This window comes from Salmo salar, chromosome 09 (assembly GCF_965601325.2).
Source record: "Salmo salar chromosome 09, fSalSal1, whole genome shotgun sequence".
Classification (NCBI taxonomy): domain Eukaryota; kingdom Metazoa; phylum Chordata; class Actinopteri; order Salmoniformes; family Salmonidae; genus Salmo; species Salmo salar.
This window is the reverse complement of record NC_138299.1, coordinates 157162543-157176063: the sequence shown is the minus strand read 5'-3', so window position 1 is coordinate 157176063 and position 13521 is coordinate 157162543. Positions and strand designations below refer to the sequence as shown.

The following is a 13521-nucleotide window of genomic DNA, read 5'->3' as shown; positions in this document are numbered from 1 at the left end:
GAGGCACAACGGCGTCGCTGCTTGCAGTTTGAAACACAGCAGGGCGGCTTGGCGGACGGAGTGCGCGTTCGAGAGGAAGAGAGGAGACTTTTTTTCAGAACCATGAGAGAATACAAAGTGGTGGTTCTCGGATCTGGCGGGGTTGGCAAATCCGCATTGACTGTGCAATTTGTAACGGGATCCTTTATAGAGAAATATGATCCCACGATAGAGGATTTCTACCGAAAGGAGATCGAGGTGGACTCGTCGCCTTCCGTTCTGGAGATACTGGACACGGCGGGGACCGAACAGTTCGCCTCCATGCGAGACCTGTACATAAAAAACGGGCAGGGCTTCATCCTAGTCTACAGCTTGGTCAACCAACAAAGCTTCCAAGACATCAAACCAATGAGGGATCAGATCATTCGGGTGAAACGGTACGAGAGGGTGCCGATGATTCTGGTCGGGAATAAAGTGGACCTGGAGGGCGAGAGGGAGGTCTCGTCCGGGGACGGGAAAGCACTGGCGGATGAGTGGAATTGCCCGTTTATGGAAACTTCAGCCAAAAATAAAGGCTCGGTGGACGAACTGTTTGCAGAAATTGTCAGACAGATGAACTATGCTTCATCACCAGGCAGAAACGACCAGTGCTGCTCGTCTTGTGTTATTCTTTAAAAGGAGAATCTAAGTTCAATCTTTTCACATTTCTTACATTTGCAAATGGTGAGTGAACCCATCCTAATACTAATCTAAACTTAAAGAAACAATACTCGAGGAAACTAATACGTTTTGCTTGAAGACAAAAACAGACCCATTTTGAACAATACTTTGGTGTTAACTGTTAACTGTCGTTAGTATTGGAAAGTGTCATATACAATGTGTTACACAGGCTTCGAAAATACAGAAATCTCATCTATACCAGTGTTTACATGGCAGAGTACTTGAATGTTCTGGGAAAATGGCTACAATTTCAAACAACGGGCACTTGCATCCTTGGAAAAAGAGTTTGCCCAGTGCTCTGTTGAGATGTTCAATGTAAGCTGACGTTTTTAGTTCACCATATATATATATATTTTTTCCTTTGGAGGTGTGTTGCAGGTAGTCTGTACTGTTGAATTCTTCTAAGTGGCTCACCTTGGACTGAATTAAGGAATTCCGTGAGGGAGGAGGGGAGCAGGGATGGTGGGGGCCACTCTTCAGGAATTCCGCTCAGCTGGAGTAGGGTTGCAGCAAACTCAATGTACACCATCGATGTCAACAGCTGAGTTGGCAACCCCTGTCTCAGCTTGCGCTCCCAGCTGGAACTTCTCCCCAACGGCAGAGACGTTGAGACTGGGACCTGAAACGCTATGGATATTCCTTTTATGAAAAGAGGATATGACTAGAAAAGCATATTTTGTTAATTGCTGCACATTTTGTTTTTTGGGGGGGGGGGGGGTGTGTGTGGAGTTGAGGGTTAGGTGACATTTGTCCCATCCTCATGGAGTTATGTTCTGTGACCACAACACACAAAATGTATGTTTTTCTAAGTCAGTGAGGTTAGAATTGGACACCACTTTTGTGGAGTGTTATGATGAGTGCCACCCGTTTTATAATTTTTTTTCTCCTTCAACATGTGCGAGGACATTATGTTACTGACGGACAGACGGCGACCCGACCGCCTTTGCATCGAGTGCCTTTCCAAAACAGCTGTTGAAACGCAGTGCCAACCTGAGAGTGTTGCCACAAGAATCCCACAACATGGCAATCCACAAAGTTCTTAACTGTTGCTCTGGATAATCTCTTGGGAGTTGGAGAAGAAGGAACAATGTAACAACAAGCCTTTTGATAAAGGAATGGTGTTTGTCATCTATTTTGTTTTTTGGCCTTTTGAAAACTATGATGTTTTGTTGTTGTAATTTCTGTCATGGGTTTAAATTGAAATCCACAGGTACTGGATCATTCTGACTTAACCACACCAAACGCTTCTTCCAGACCACTTCAATGAAAGGAATTCTATGTTTGTTTTTATTTTTAAAAGAAAATGTGATTTACCATTAAAGTCTAACCCGATTGTAAGTTTGATTTCAGACCAGCCTTTTAACAGCTGTCTGTCTGTTTTTAAAAATACTTTTAATACAAATTGCATTTTTTTTAAACGCCGTTGTTGTTTTTTCTCTCTCTTTGTAAGTGTGTCTGTTCTCAGCTAAATCACATCCATTATATTGGGCAGTCTGCTCTATCTAGGTTACCAGTAGGGCAGTCTGCTCTCTCTAGGTTACCAGTAGGGCAGTCTGCTCTCTCTAGGTTACCAGTAGGGCAGTCTGCTCTCTCTCTCTAGGTTACCAGTAGGGCAGTCTGCTCTCTCTCTCTAGGTTACCAGTAGGGCAGTCTGCTCTCTCTCTCTAGGTTACCAGTAGGGCAGTCTGCTCTCTCTTTCTAGGTTACCAGTAGGGCAGTCTGCTCTCTCTCTCTAGGTTACCAGTAGGGCAGTCTGCTCTCTCTCTCTAGGTTACCAGTAGGGCAGTCTGCTCTCTCTTTCTAGGTTACCAGTAGGGCAGTCTGCTCTCTCTCTCTAGGTTACCAGTAGGGCAGTCTGCTCTCTCTCTCTAGGTTACCAGTAGGGCAGTCTGCTCTCTCTCTCTAGGTTACCAGTAGGGCAGTCTGCTCTCTCTCTCTAGGTTACCAGTAGGGCAGTCTGCTCTCTCTCTCTAGGTTACCAGTAGGGCAGTCTGCTCTCTCTCTCTAGGTTACCAGTAGGGCAGTCTGCTCTCTCTCTCTAGGTTACCAGTAGGGCAGTCTGCTCTCTCTCTCTAGGTTACCAGTAGGGCAGTCTGCTCTCTCTCTCTAGGTTACCAGTAGGGCAGTCTGCTCTCTCTCTCTAGGTTACCAGTAGGGCAGTCTGCTCTCTCTCTCTAGGTTACCAGTAGGGCAGTCTGCTCTCTCTCTCTAGGTTACCAGTAGGGCAGTCTGCTCTCTCTCTCTCTAGGTTACCAGTAGGGCAGTCTGCTCTCTCTCTCTCTAGGTTACCAGTAGGGCAGTCTGCTCTCTCTCTCTAGGTTACCAGTAGGGCAGTCTGCTCTCTCTCTCTCTAGGTTACCAGTAGGGCAGTCTGCTCTCTCTAGGTTACCAGTAGGGCAGTCTGCTCTCTCTCTCTAGGTTACCAGTAGGGCAGTCTGCTCTCTCTCTCTAGGTTACCAGTAGGGCAGTCTGCTCTCTCTCTCTAGGTTACCAGTAGGGCAGTCTGCTCTCTCTCTCTAGGTTACCAGTAGGGAAGTCTGCTCTCTCTCTAGGTTACCAGTAGGGCAGTCTGCTCTCTCTCTAGGTTACCAGTAGGGCAGTCTGCTCTCTCTCTAGGTTACCAGTAGGGCAGTCTGCTCTCTCTCTAGGTTACCAGTAGGGCAGTCTGCTCTCTCTCTAGGTTACCAGTAGGGCAGTCTGCTCTCTCTAGGTTACCAGTAGGGCAGTCTGCTCTCTCTAGGTTACCAGTAGGGCAGTCTGCTCTCTCTCTCTAGGTTACCAGTAGGGCAGTCTGCTCTCTCTCTCTAGGTTACCAGTAGGGCAGTCTGCTCTCTCTCTCTAGGTTACCAGTAGGGCAGTCTGCTCTCTCTTTCTAGGTTACCAGTAGGGCAGTCTGCTCTCTCTCTCTAGGTTACCAGTAGAGCAGTCTGCTCTCTCTCTCTAGGTTACCAGTAGGGCAGTCTGCTCTCTCTTTCTAGGTTACCAGTAGGGCAGTCTGCTCTCTCTCTCTAGGTTACCAGTAGGGCAGTCTGCTCTCTCTCTCTAGGTTACCAGTAGGGCAGTCTGCTCTCTCTCTCTAGGTTACCAGTAGGGCAGTCTGCTCTCTCTCTCTAGGTTACCAGTAGGGCAGTCTGCTCTCTCTCTCTAGGTTACCAGTAGGGCAGTCTGCTCTCTCTCTCTAGGTTACCAGTAGGGCAGTCTGCTCTCTCTCTCTAGGTTACCAGTAGGGCAGTCTGCTCTCTCTCTCTAGGTTACCAGTAGGGCAGTCTGCTCTCTCTCTCTAGGTTACCAGTAGGGCAGTCTGCTCTCTCTCTCTAGGTTACCAGTAGGGCAGTCTGCTCTCTCTCTCTAGGTTACCAGTAGGGCAGTCTGCTCTCTCTCTCTAGGTTACCAGTAGGGCAGTCTGCTCTCTCTCTCTAGGTTACCAGTAGGGCAGTCTGCTCTCTCTCTCTCTAGGTTACCAGTAGGGCAGTCTGCTCTCTCTAGGTTACCAGTAGGGCAGTCTGCTCTCTCTAGGTTACCAGTAGGGCAGTCTGCTCTCTCTCTCTAGGTTACCAGTAGGGCAGTCTGCTCTCTCTCTCTAGGTTACCAGTAGGGCAGTCTGCTCTCTCTCTCTAGGTTACCAGTAGGGCAGTCTGCTCTCTCTCTCTCTAGGTTACCAGTAGGGCAGTCTGCTCTCTCTAGGTTACCAGTAGGGCAGTCTGCTCTCTCTAGGTTACCAGTAGGGCAGTCTGCTCTCTCTCTCTAGGTTACCAGTAGGGCAGTCTGCTCTCTCTCTCTAGGTTACCAGTAGGGCAGTCTGCTCTCTCTCTCTAGGTTACCAGTAGGGCAGTCTGCTCTCTCTCTAGGTTACCAGTAGGGCAGTCTGCTCTCTCTCTAGGTTACCAGTAGGGCAGTCTGCTTTCTCTCTAGGTTACCAGTAGGGCAGTCTGCTCTCTCTCTCTAGGTTACCAGTAGGGCAGTCTGCTCTCTCTCTCTAGGTTACCAGTAGGACGGTCTGCTCTCTCTCTCTAGGTTACCAGTAGGGCAGTCTGCTCTCTCTCTCTAGGTTACCAGTAGGACGGTCTGCTCTCTCTCTCTAGGTTACCAGTAGGGCGGTCTGCTCTCTCTCTCTAGGTTACCAGTAGGGCAGTCTGCTCTCTCTCTAGGTTACCAGTAGGGCAGTCTGCTCTCTCTCTCTAGGTTACCAGTAGGGCAGTCTGCTCTCTCTCTCTAAGTTACCAGTAGGGCAGTCTGCTCTCTCTCTAGGTTACCAGTAGGACAGTCTGCTCTCTCTCTCTAGGTTACCAGTAGGGCAGTCTGCTCTCTCTCTCTAGGTTACCAGTAGGGCAGTCTGCTCTCTCTCTCTAGGTTACCAGTAGGGCAGTCTGCTCTCTCTCTCTAGGTTACCAGTAGGGCAGTCTGCTCTCTCTCTAGGTTACCAGTAGGGCAGTCTGCTCTCTCTAGGTTACCAGTAGGGCAGTCTGCTCTCTCTCTCTAGGTTACCAGTAGGGCAGTCTGCTCTCTCTCTAGGTTACCAGTAGGGTAGTCTGCTCTCTCTCTCTAGGTTACCAGTAGGACAGTCTGCTCTCTCTCTCTAGGTTACCAGTAGGGCAGTCTGCTCTCTCTCTCTAGGTTACCAGTAGGGCAGTCTGCTCTCTCTCTCTAGGTTACCAGTAGGGCAGTCTGCTCTCTCTCTCTAGGTTACCAGTAGGGCAGTCTGCTCTCTCTCTCTAGGTTACCAGTAGGGCAGTCTGATCTCTCTCTCTAGGTTACCAGTAGGGCAGTCTGCTCTCTCTCTCTAGGTTACCAGTAGGGCAGTCTGCTCTCTCTCTCTAGGTTACCAGTAGGGCAGTCTGCTCTCTCTCTCTCTAGGTTACCAGTAGAGCAGTCTGCTCTCTCTCTCTCTAGGTTACCAGTAGAGCAGTCTGCTCTCTCTCTCTAGGTTACCAGTAGAGCAGTCTGCTCTCTCTCTCTAGGTTACCAGTAGGGCAGTCTGCTCTCTCTCTCTCTAGGTTACCAGTAGGGCAGTCTGCTCTCTCTAGGTTACCAGTAGGGCAGTCTGCTCTCTCTCTCTAGGTTACCAGTTGGGCAGTCTGCTCTCTCTCTCTAGGTTACCAGTAGGGCAGTCTGCTCTCTCTCTCTCTAGGTTACCAGTAGGGCAGTCTGCTCTCTCTCTCTCTCTAGGTTACCAGTAGGCAGTCTGCTCTCTCTAGGTTACCAGTAGGGCAGTCTGCTCTCTCTCTCTAGGTTAGCAGTTGGGCAGTCTGCTCTCTCTCTCTAGGTTACCAGTAGGGCAGTCTGCTCTCTCTCTCTAGGTTACCAGTAGGGTAGTCTGCTCTCTCTCTCTAGGTTACCAGTTGGGCAGTCTGCTCTCTCTCTCTAGGTTACCAGTTGGGCAGTCTGCTCTCTCTCTCTAGGTTACCAGTAGGGCAGTCTGCTCTCTCTAGGTTACCAGTTGGGCAGTCTGCTCTCTCTCTCTAGGTTACCAGTAGGGCAGTCTGCTCTCTCTCTAGGTTACCAGTAGGGCAGTCTGCTCTCTCTCTCTAGGTTACCAGTAGGACAGTCTGCTCTCTCTCTCTCTAGGTTACCAGTACGGCAGTCTGCTCTCTCTCTCTAGGTTACCAGTAGGGCAGTCTGCTCTCTCTCTCTCTAGGTTACCAGTAGGGCAGTCTGCTCTCTCTCTCTAGGTTACCAGTAGGGCAGTCTGCTCTCTCTCTCTAGGTTACCAGTAGGACAGTCTGCTCTCTCTAGGTTACCAGTAGGGCAGTCTGCTCTCTCTAGGTTACCAGTAGGGAAGTCTGCTCTCCCTCTCTAGGTTACCAGTAGGCCAGTCTGCTCTCTCTCTCTAGGTTACCAGTAGGGCAGTCTGCTCTCTCTCTCTAGGTTACCAGTAGGATAGTCTGCTCTCTCTCTAGGTTACCAGTAGGGCAGTCTGCTCTCTCTCTCTCTCTAGGTTACCAGTAGGGCAGTCTGCTCTCTCTCTCTAGGTTACCAGTAGGGCAGTCTGCTCTCTCTCTCTAGGTTACCAGTAGGGCAGTCTGCTCTCTCTCTCTAGGTTACCAGTAGGGCAGTCTGCTCTCTCTAGGTTACCAGTAGGGCAGTCTGCTCTCTCTAGGTTACCAGTAGGGCAGTCTGCTCTCTCTAGGTTACCAGTAGGGCAGTCTGCTCTCTCTCTCTAGGTTACCAGTAGGGCAGTCTGCTCTCTCTCTCTAGGTTACCAGTAGGGCAGTCTGCTCTCTCTCTCTAGGTTACCAGTAGAGCAGTCTGCTCTCTCTCTCTAGGTTACCAGTAGGGCAGTCTGCTCTCTCTCTCTAGGTTACCAGTAGGACAGTCTGCTCTCTCTAGGTTACCAGTAGGGCAGTCTGCTCTCTCTAGGTTACCAGTAGGGCAGTCTGCTCTCCCTCTCTAGGTTACCAGTAGGCCAGTCTGCTCTCTCTCTCTAGGTTACCAGTAGGGCAGTCTGCTCTCTCTCTCTAGGTTACCAGTAGGATAGTCTGCTCTCTCTCTAGGTTACCAGTAGGGCAGTCTGCTCTCTCTCTCTCTCTAGGTTACCAGTAGGGCAGTCTGCTCTCTCTCTCTAGGTTACCAGTAGGGCAGTCTGCTCTCTCTCTCTAGGTTACCAGTAGGGCAGTCTGCTCTCTCTCTCTAGGTTACCAGTAGGGCAGTCTGCTCTCTCTAGGTTACCAGTAGGGCAGTGTGCTCTCTCTAGGTTACCAGTAGGGCAGTCTGCTCTCTCTAGGTTACCAGTAGGGCAGTCTGCTCTCTCTAGGTTACCAGTAGGGCAGTCTGCTCTCTCTCTCTAGGTTACCAGTAGGGCAGTCTGCTCTCTCTCTCTAGGTTACCAGTAGGGCAGTCTGCTCTCTCTCTCTAGGTTACCAGTAGGGTAGTCTGCTCTCTCTAGGTTACCAGTAGGGCAGTCTGCTCTTTCTAGGTTACCAGTAGGGCAGTCTGCTCTCTCTCTCTCTAGGTTACCAGTAGAGCAGTCTGCTCTCTCTCTCTCTAGGTTACCAGTAGAGCAGTCTGCTCTCTCTCTCTAGGTTACCAGTAGAGCAGTCTGCTCTCTCTCTCTAGGTTACCAGTAGGGCAGTCTGCTCTCTCTCTCTCTAGGTTACCAGTAGGGCAGTCAGCTCTCTCTAGGTTACCAGTAGGGCAGTCTGCTCTCTCTCTCTAGGTTACCAGTTGGGCAGGCTGCTCTCTCTCTCTAGGTTACCAGTAGGGCAGTCTGCTCTCTCTCTCTAGGTTACCAGTAGGGCAGTCTGCTCTCTCTCTCTCTCTAGGTTACCAGTAGGGCAGTCTGCTCTCTCTAGGTTACCAGTAGGGCAGTCTGCTCTCTCTCTCTAGGTTACCAGTTGGGCAGTCTGCTCTCTCTCTCTAGGTTACCAGTAGGACAGTCTGCTCTCTCTCTCTAGGTTACCAGTAGGGCAGTCTGCTCTCTCTCTCTAGGTTACCAGTAGGGCAGTCTGCTCTCTCTCTCTAGGTTACCAGTAGGACAGTCTGCTCTCTCTAGGTTACCAGTAGGGCAGTCTGCTCTCTAGGTTACCAGTAGGGCAGTCTGCTCTCTCTCTCTAGGTTACCAGTAGGGCAGTCTGCTCTCTCTCTCTCTAGGTTACCAGTAGGGCAGTCTGCTCTCTCTCTCTAGGTTACCAGTAGGACAGTCTGCTCTCTCTAGGTTACCAGTAGGGCAGTCTGCTCTCTCTAGGTTACCAGTAGGGCAGTCTGCTCTCCCTCTCTAGGTTACCAGTAGGCCAGTCTGCTCTCTCTCTCTAGGTTACCAGTAGGGCAGTCTGCTCTCCCTCTCTAGGTTACCAGTAGGCCAGTCTGCTCTCTCTCTCTAGGTTACCAGTAGGGCAGTCTGCTCTCTCTCTCTCTCTCTCTAGGTTACCAGTAGGGCAGTCTGCTCTCTCTCTCTAGGTTACCAGTAGGGCAGTCTGCTCTCTCTCTCTAGGTTACCAGTAGGGCAGTCTGCTCTCTCTCTCTAGGTTACCAGTAGGGCAGTCTGCTCTCTCTCTCTAGGTTACCAGTAGGGCAGTCTGCTCTCTCTAGGTTACCAGTAGGGCAGTCTGCTCTCTCTCTCTAGGTTACCAGTAGGGCAGTCTGCTCTCTCTCTCTAGGTTACCAGTAGGGCAGTCTGCTCTCTCTCTCTAGGTTACCAGTAGGGCAGTCTGCTCTCTCTAGGTTACCAGTAGGGCAGTCTGCTCTTTCTAGGTTACCAGTAGGGCAGTCTGCTCTCTCTCTCTAGGTCACCAGTAGGGCAGTCTGCTCTCTCTCTAGGTTACAAGTAGGGCAGTCTGCTCTCTCTCTCTCTAGGTTACCAGTAGGGCAGTCTGCTCTCTCTCTCTAGGTTACAAGTAGGGCAGTCTGCTCTCTCTCTCTAGGTTACCAGTAGGGCAGTCTGCTCTCTCTAGGTTACCAGTAGGACAGTCCGCTCTCTCTAGGTTACCAGTAGGGCAGTCTGCTCTCTCTAGGTTACCAGTAGGGCAGTCTGCTCTCTCTAGGTTACCAGTAGGGCAGTCCGCTCTCTCTAGGTTACCAGTAGGGCAGTCTGCTCTCTCTAGGTTACCAGTAGGGCAGTCTGCTCTCTCTCTCTAGGTTACCAGTAGGGCAGTCTGCTCTCTCTCTCTAGGCTACCAGTAGGGCAGTCAGCTATATCTCTCTAGGTTACCAGTAGGGCAGTCTGCTCTCTCTAGGTTACCAATTAGGGCAGTCTGCTCTCTCTAGGTTACCAGTAGGGCAGTCTGCTCTCTCTAGGTTACCAGTAGGGCAGTCTGCTCTCTCTCTCTAGGTTACCAGTAGGGCAGTCTGCTCTCTCTCTCTAGGTTACCAGTAGGGCAGTCTGCTCTCTCTCTCTCTAGGTTACCAGTAGGGCAGTCTGCTCTCTCTCTAGGTTACCAGTAGGGCAGTCTGCTCTCTCTCTCTAGGCTACCAGTAGGGCAGTCAGCTATATCTCTCTAGGTTACCAGTAGGGCAGTCTGCTCTCTCTAGGTTACCAATTAGGGCAGTCTGCTCTCTCTAGGTTACCAGTAGGGCAGTCTGCTCTCTCTAGGTTACCAGTAGGGCAGTCTGCTCTCTCTCTCTAGGTTACCAGTAGGGCAGTCTGCTCTCTCTCTCTAGGTTACCAGTAGGGCAGTCTGCTCTCTCTCTCTCTAGGTTACCAGTAGGGCAGTCTGCTCTCTCTCTAGGTTACAAGTAGGGCAGTCTGCTCTCTCTCTCTCTAGGTTACCAGTAGGGCAGTCTGCTCTCGCTCTCTAGGTTACCAGTAGGGCAGTCTGCTCTCTCTCTCTAGGTTACCAGTAGGGCAGTCTGCTCTCTCTAGGTTACCAGTAGGGCAGTCTGCTCTCTCTAGGTTACCAGTAGGGCAGTCTGCTCTCTCTAGGTTAATAGTAGGGCAGTCTGCTCTCTCTAGGTTACCAGTAGGGCAGTCTGCTCTCTCTAGGTTACCAGTAGGGCAGTCTGGTCTCTCTCTCTAGGTTACCAGTAGGGCAGTCTGCTCTCTCTCTCTAGGTTACCAGTAGGGCAGTCTGCTCTCTCTCTCTCTAGGTTACCAGTAGGGCAGTCTGCTCTCTCTCTCTAGGTTACCAGTAGGGCAGTCTGCTCTCTCTCTCTAGGTTACCAGTAGGGCAGTCTGCTCTCTCTCTCTAGGTTACCAGTAGGGCAGTCTGCTCTCTCTCTCTAGGTTACCAGTAGGGCAGTCTGCTCTCTCTCTCTCTAGGTTACCAGTAGGGCAGTCTGCTCTCTCTCTCTCTAGGTTACCAGTAGGGCAGTCTGCTCTCTCTCTCTAGGTTACCAGTAGGGCAGTCTGCTCTCTCTCTCTCTAGGTTACCAGTAGGGCAGTCTGCTCTCTCTAGGTTACCAGTAGGGCAGTCTGCTCTCTCTAGGTTACCAGTAGGGCAGTCTGCTCTCTCTAGGTTACCAGTAGGGCAGTCTGCTCTCTCTAGGTTACCAGTAGGGCAGTCTGCTCTCTCTAGGTTACCAGTAGGGCAGTCTGCTCTCTCTAGGTTAATAGTAGGGCAGTCTGCTCTCTCTAGGTTACCAGTAGGGCAGTCTGCTCTCTCTAGGTTACCAGTAGGGCAGTCTGGTCTCTCTCTCTAGGTTACCAGTAGGGCAGTCTGCTCTCTCTCTCTAGGTTACCAGTAGGGCAGTCTGCTCTCTCTCTCTCTAGGTTACCAGTAGGGCAGTCTGCTCTCTCTCTCTAGGTTACCAGTAGGGCAGTCTGCTCTCTCTCTCTAGGTTACCAGTAGGGCAGTCTGCTCTCTCTCTCTCTAGGTTACCAGTAGGGCAGTCTGCTCTCTCTCTCTCTAGGTTACCAGTAGGGCAGTCTGCTCTCTCTCTCTAGGTTACCAGTAGGGCAGTCTGCTCTCTCTCTCTCTAGGTTACCAGTAGGGCAGTCTGCTCTCTCTAGGTTACCAGTAGGGCAGTCTGCTCTCTCTCTCTAGGTTACCAGTAGGGCAGTCTGCTCTCTCTCTCTAGGCTACCAGTAGGGCAGTCAGCTATATCTCTCTAGGTTACCAGTAGGGCAGTCTGCTCTCTCTAGGTTACCAATTAGGGCAGTCTGCTCTCTCTAGGTTACCAGTAGGGCAGTCTGCTCTCTCTAGGTTACCAGTAGGGCAGTCTGCTCTCTCTCTCTAGGTTACCAGTAGGGCAGTCTGCTCTCTCTCTCTAGGTTACCAGTAGGGCAGTCTGCTCTCTCTCTCTCTAGGTTACCAGTAGGGCAGTCTGCTCTCTCTCTAGGTTACCAGTAGGGCAGTCTGCTCTCTCTCTCTAGGCTACCAGTAGGGCAGTCAGCTATATCTCTCTAGGTTACCAGTAGGGCAGTCTGCTCTCTCTAGGTTACCAATTAGGGCAGTCTGCTCTCTCTAGGTTACCAGTAGGGCAGTCTGCTCTCTCTAGGTTACCAGTAGGGCAGTCTGCTCTCTCTCTCTAGGTTACCAGTAGGGCAGTCTGCTCTCTCTCTCTAGGTTACCAGTAGGGCAGTCTGCTCTCTCTCTCTCTAGGTTACCAGTAGGGCAGTCTGCTCTCTCTCTAGGTTACAAGTAGGGCAGTCTGCTCTCTCTCTCTCTAGGTTACCAGTAGGGCAGTCTGCTCTCGCTCTCTAGGTTACCAGTAGGGCAGTCTGCTCTCTCTCTCTAGGTTACCAGTAGGGCAGTCTGCTCTCTCTAGGTTACCAGTAGGGCAGTCTGCTCTCTCTAGGTTACCAGTAGGGCAGTCTGCTCTCTCTAGGTTAATAGTAGGGCAGTCTGCTCTCTCTAGGTTACCAGTAGGGCAGTCTGCTCTCTCTAGGTTACCAGTAGGGCAGTCTGGTCTCTCTCTCTAGGTTACCAGTAGGGCAGTCTGCTCTCTCTCTCTAGGTTACCAGTAGGGCAGTCTGCTCTCTCTCTCTCTAGGTTACCAGTAGGGCAGTCTGCTCTCTCTCTCTAGGTTACCAGTAGGGCAGTCTGCTCTCTCTCTCTAGGTTACCAGTAGGGCAGTCTGCTCTCTCTCTCTAGGTTACCAGTAGGGCAGTCTGCTCTCTCTCTCTAGGTTACCAGTAGGGCAGTCTGCTCTCTCTCTCTCTAGGTTACCAGTAGGGCAGTCTGCTCTCTCTCTCTCTAGGTTACCAGTAGGGCAGTCTGCTCTCTCTCTCTCTAGGTTACCAGTAGGGCAGTCTGCTCTCTCTCTCTAGGTTACCAGTAGGGCAGTCTGCTCTCTCTCTCTCTAGGTTACCAGTAGGGCAGTCTGCTCTCTCTAGGTTACCAGTAGGGCAGTCTGCTCTCTCTAGGTTACCAGTAGGGCAGTCTGCTCTCTCTAGGTTACCAGTAGGGCAGTCTGCTCTCTCTAGGTTACCAGTAGGGCAGTCTGCTCTCTCTAGGTTACCAGTAGGGCAGTCTGCTCTCTCTAGGTTAATAGTAGGGCAGTCTGCTCTCTCTAGGTTACCAGTAGGGCAGTCTGCTCTCTCTAGGTTACCAGTAGGGCAGTCTGGTCTCTCTCTCTAGGTTACCAGTAGGGCAGTCTGCTCTCTCTCTCTAGGTTACCAGTAGGGCAGTCTGCTCTCTCTCTCTAGGTTACCAGTAGGGCAGTCTGCTCTCTCTCTCTAGGTTACCAGTAGGGCAGTCTGCTCTCTCTCTCTAGGTTACCAGTAGGGCAGTCTGCTCTCTCTCTCTCTAGGTTACCAGTAGGGCAGTCTGCTCTCTCTCTCTCTAGGTTACCAGTAGGGCAGTCTGCTCTCTCTCTCTAGGTTACCAGTAGGGCAGTCTGCTCTCTCTCTCTCTAGGTTACCAGTAGGGCAGTCTGCTCTCTCTAGGTTACCAGTAGGGCAGTCTGCTCTCTCTAGGTTACCAGTAGGGCAGTCTGCTCTCTCTAGGTTACCAGTAGGGCAGTCTGCTCTCTCTAGGTTACCAGTAGGGCAGTCTGCTCTCTCTAGGTTACCAGTAGGGCAGTCTGCTCTCTCTCTCTAGGTTACCAGTAGGGCAGTCTGCTCTCTCTCTCTAGGTTACCAGTAGGGCAGTCTGCTCTCTCTCTCTAGGTTAACAGTTGGGCAGTCTGCTCTCTCTCTCTAGGTTACCAGTAGGGCAGTCTGCTCTCTCTCTCTCTAGGTTACCAGTAGGGCAGTCTGCTCTCTCTAGGTTACCAGTAGGGCAGTCTGCTCTCTCTCTCTAGGTTACCAGTAGGGCAGTCTGCTCTCTCTCTCTAGGATACCAGTAGGGCAGTCTGCTCTCTCTCTCTAGGTTACCAGTAGGGCAGTCTGCTCTCTCTCTCTAGGTTACCAGTAGGGCAGTCTGCTCTCTCTAGGTTACCAGTAGGGCAGTCTGCTCTCTCTAGGTTACCAGTAGGGCAGTCTGCTCTCTCTCTCTAGGTTACCAGTAG

At 51.1% G+C, this 13521-nt stretch overlaps 1 protein-coding gene across 2 annotated transcripts in view; it reads left to right on the top strand.

Annotated features, from left to right (window-relative positions):
• Positions 1-2121, top strand: part of LOC106613302 (ras-related protein Rap-2b) — a 2339-nt gene extending 218 nt beyond the window's left edge. Inside the window, exons 1-2 of one of the 2 annotated variants that reach the window (XM_014215391.3) lie at positions 1-702; positions 1078-2121. The exon at positions 1-702 is cut by the window's left edge and continues 218 nt beyond it. In XM_014215391.3, the coding sequence (XP_014070866.1) occupies positions 103-654 (552 nt within the window). In that variant the 5' untranslated portion in view covers positions 1-102 and the 3' untranslated portion in view covers positions 655-702; positions 1078-2121. Of the gene's footprint in view, positions 703-1066 lie in introns of both variants that reach the window. The other variant, XM_014215390.3, reaches the window with a different exon arrangement.
• The last annotated feature ends 11400 nt before the right edge of the window (positions 2122-13521 follow it).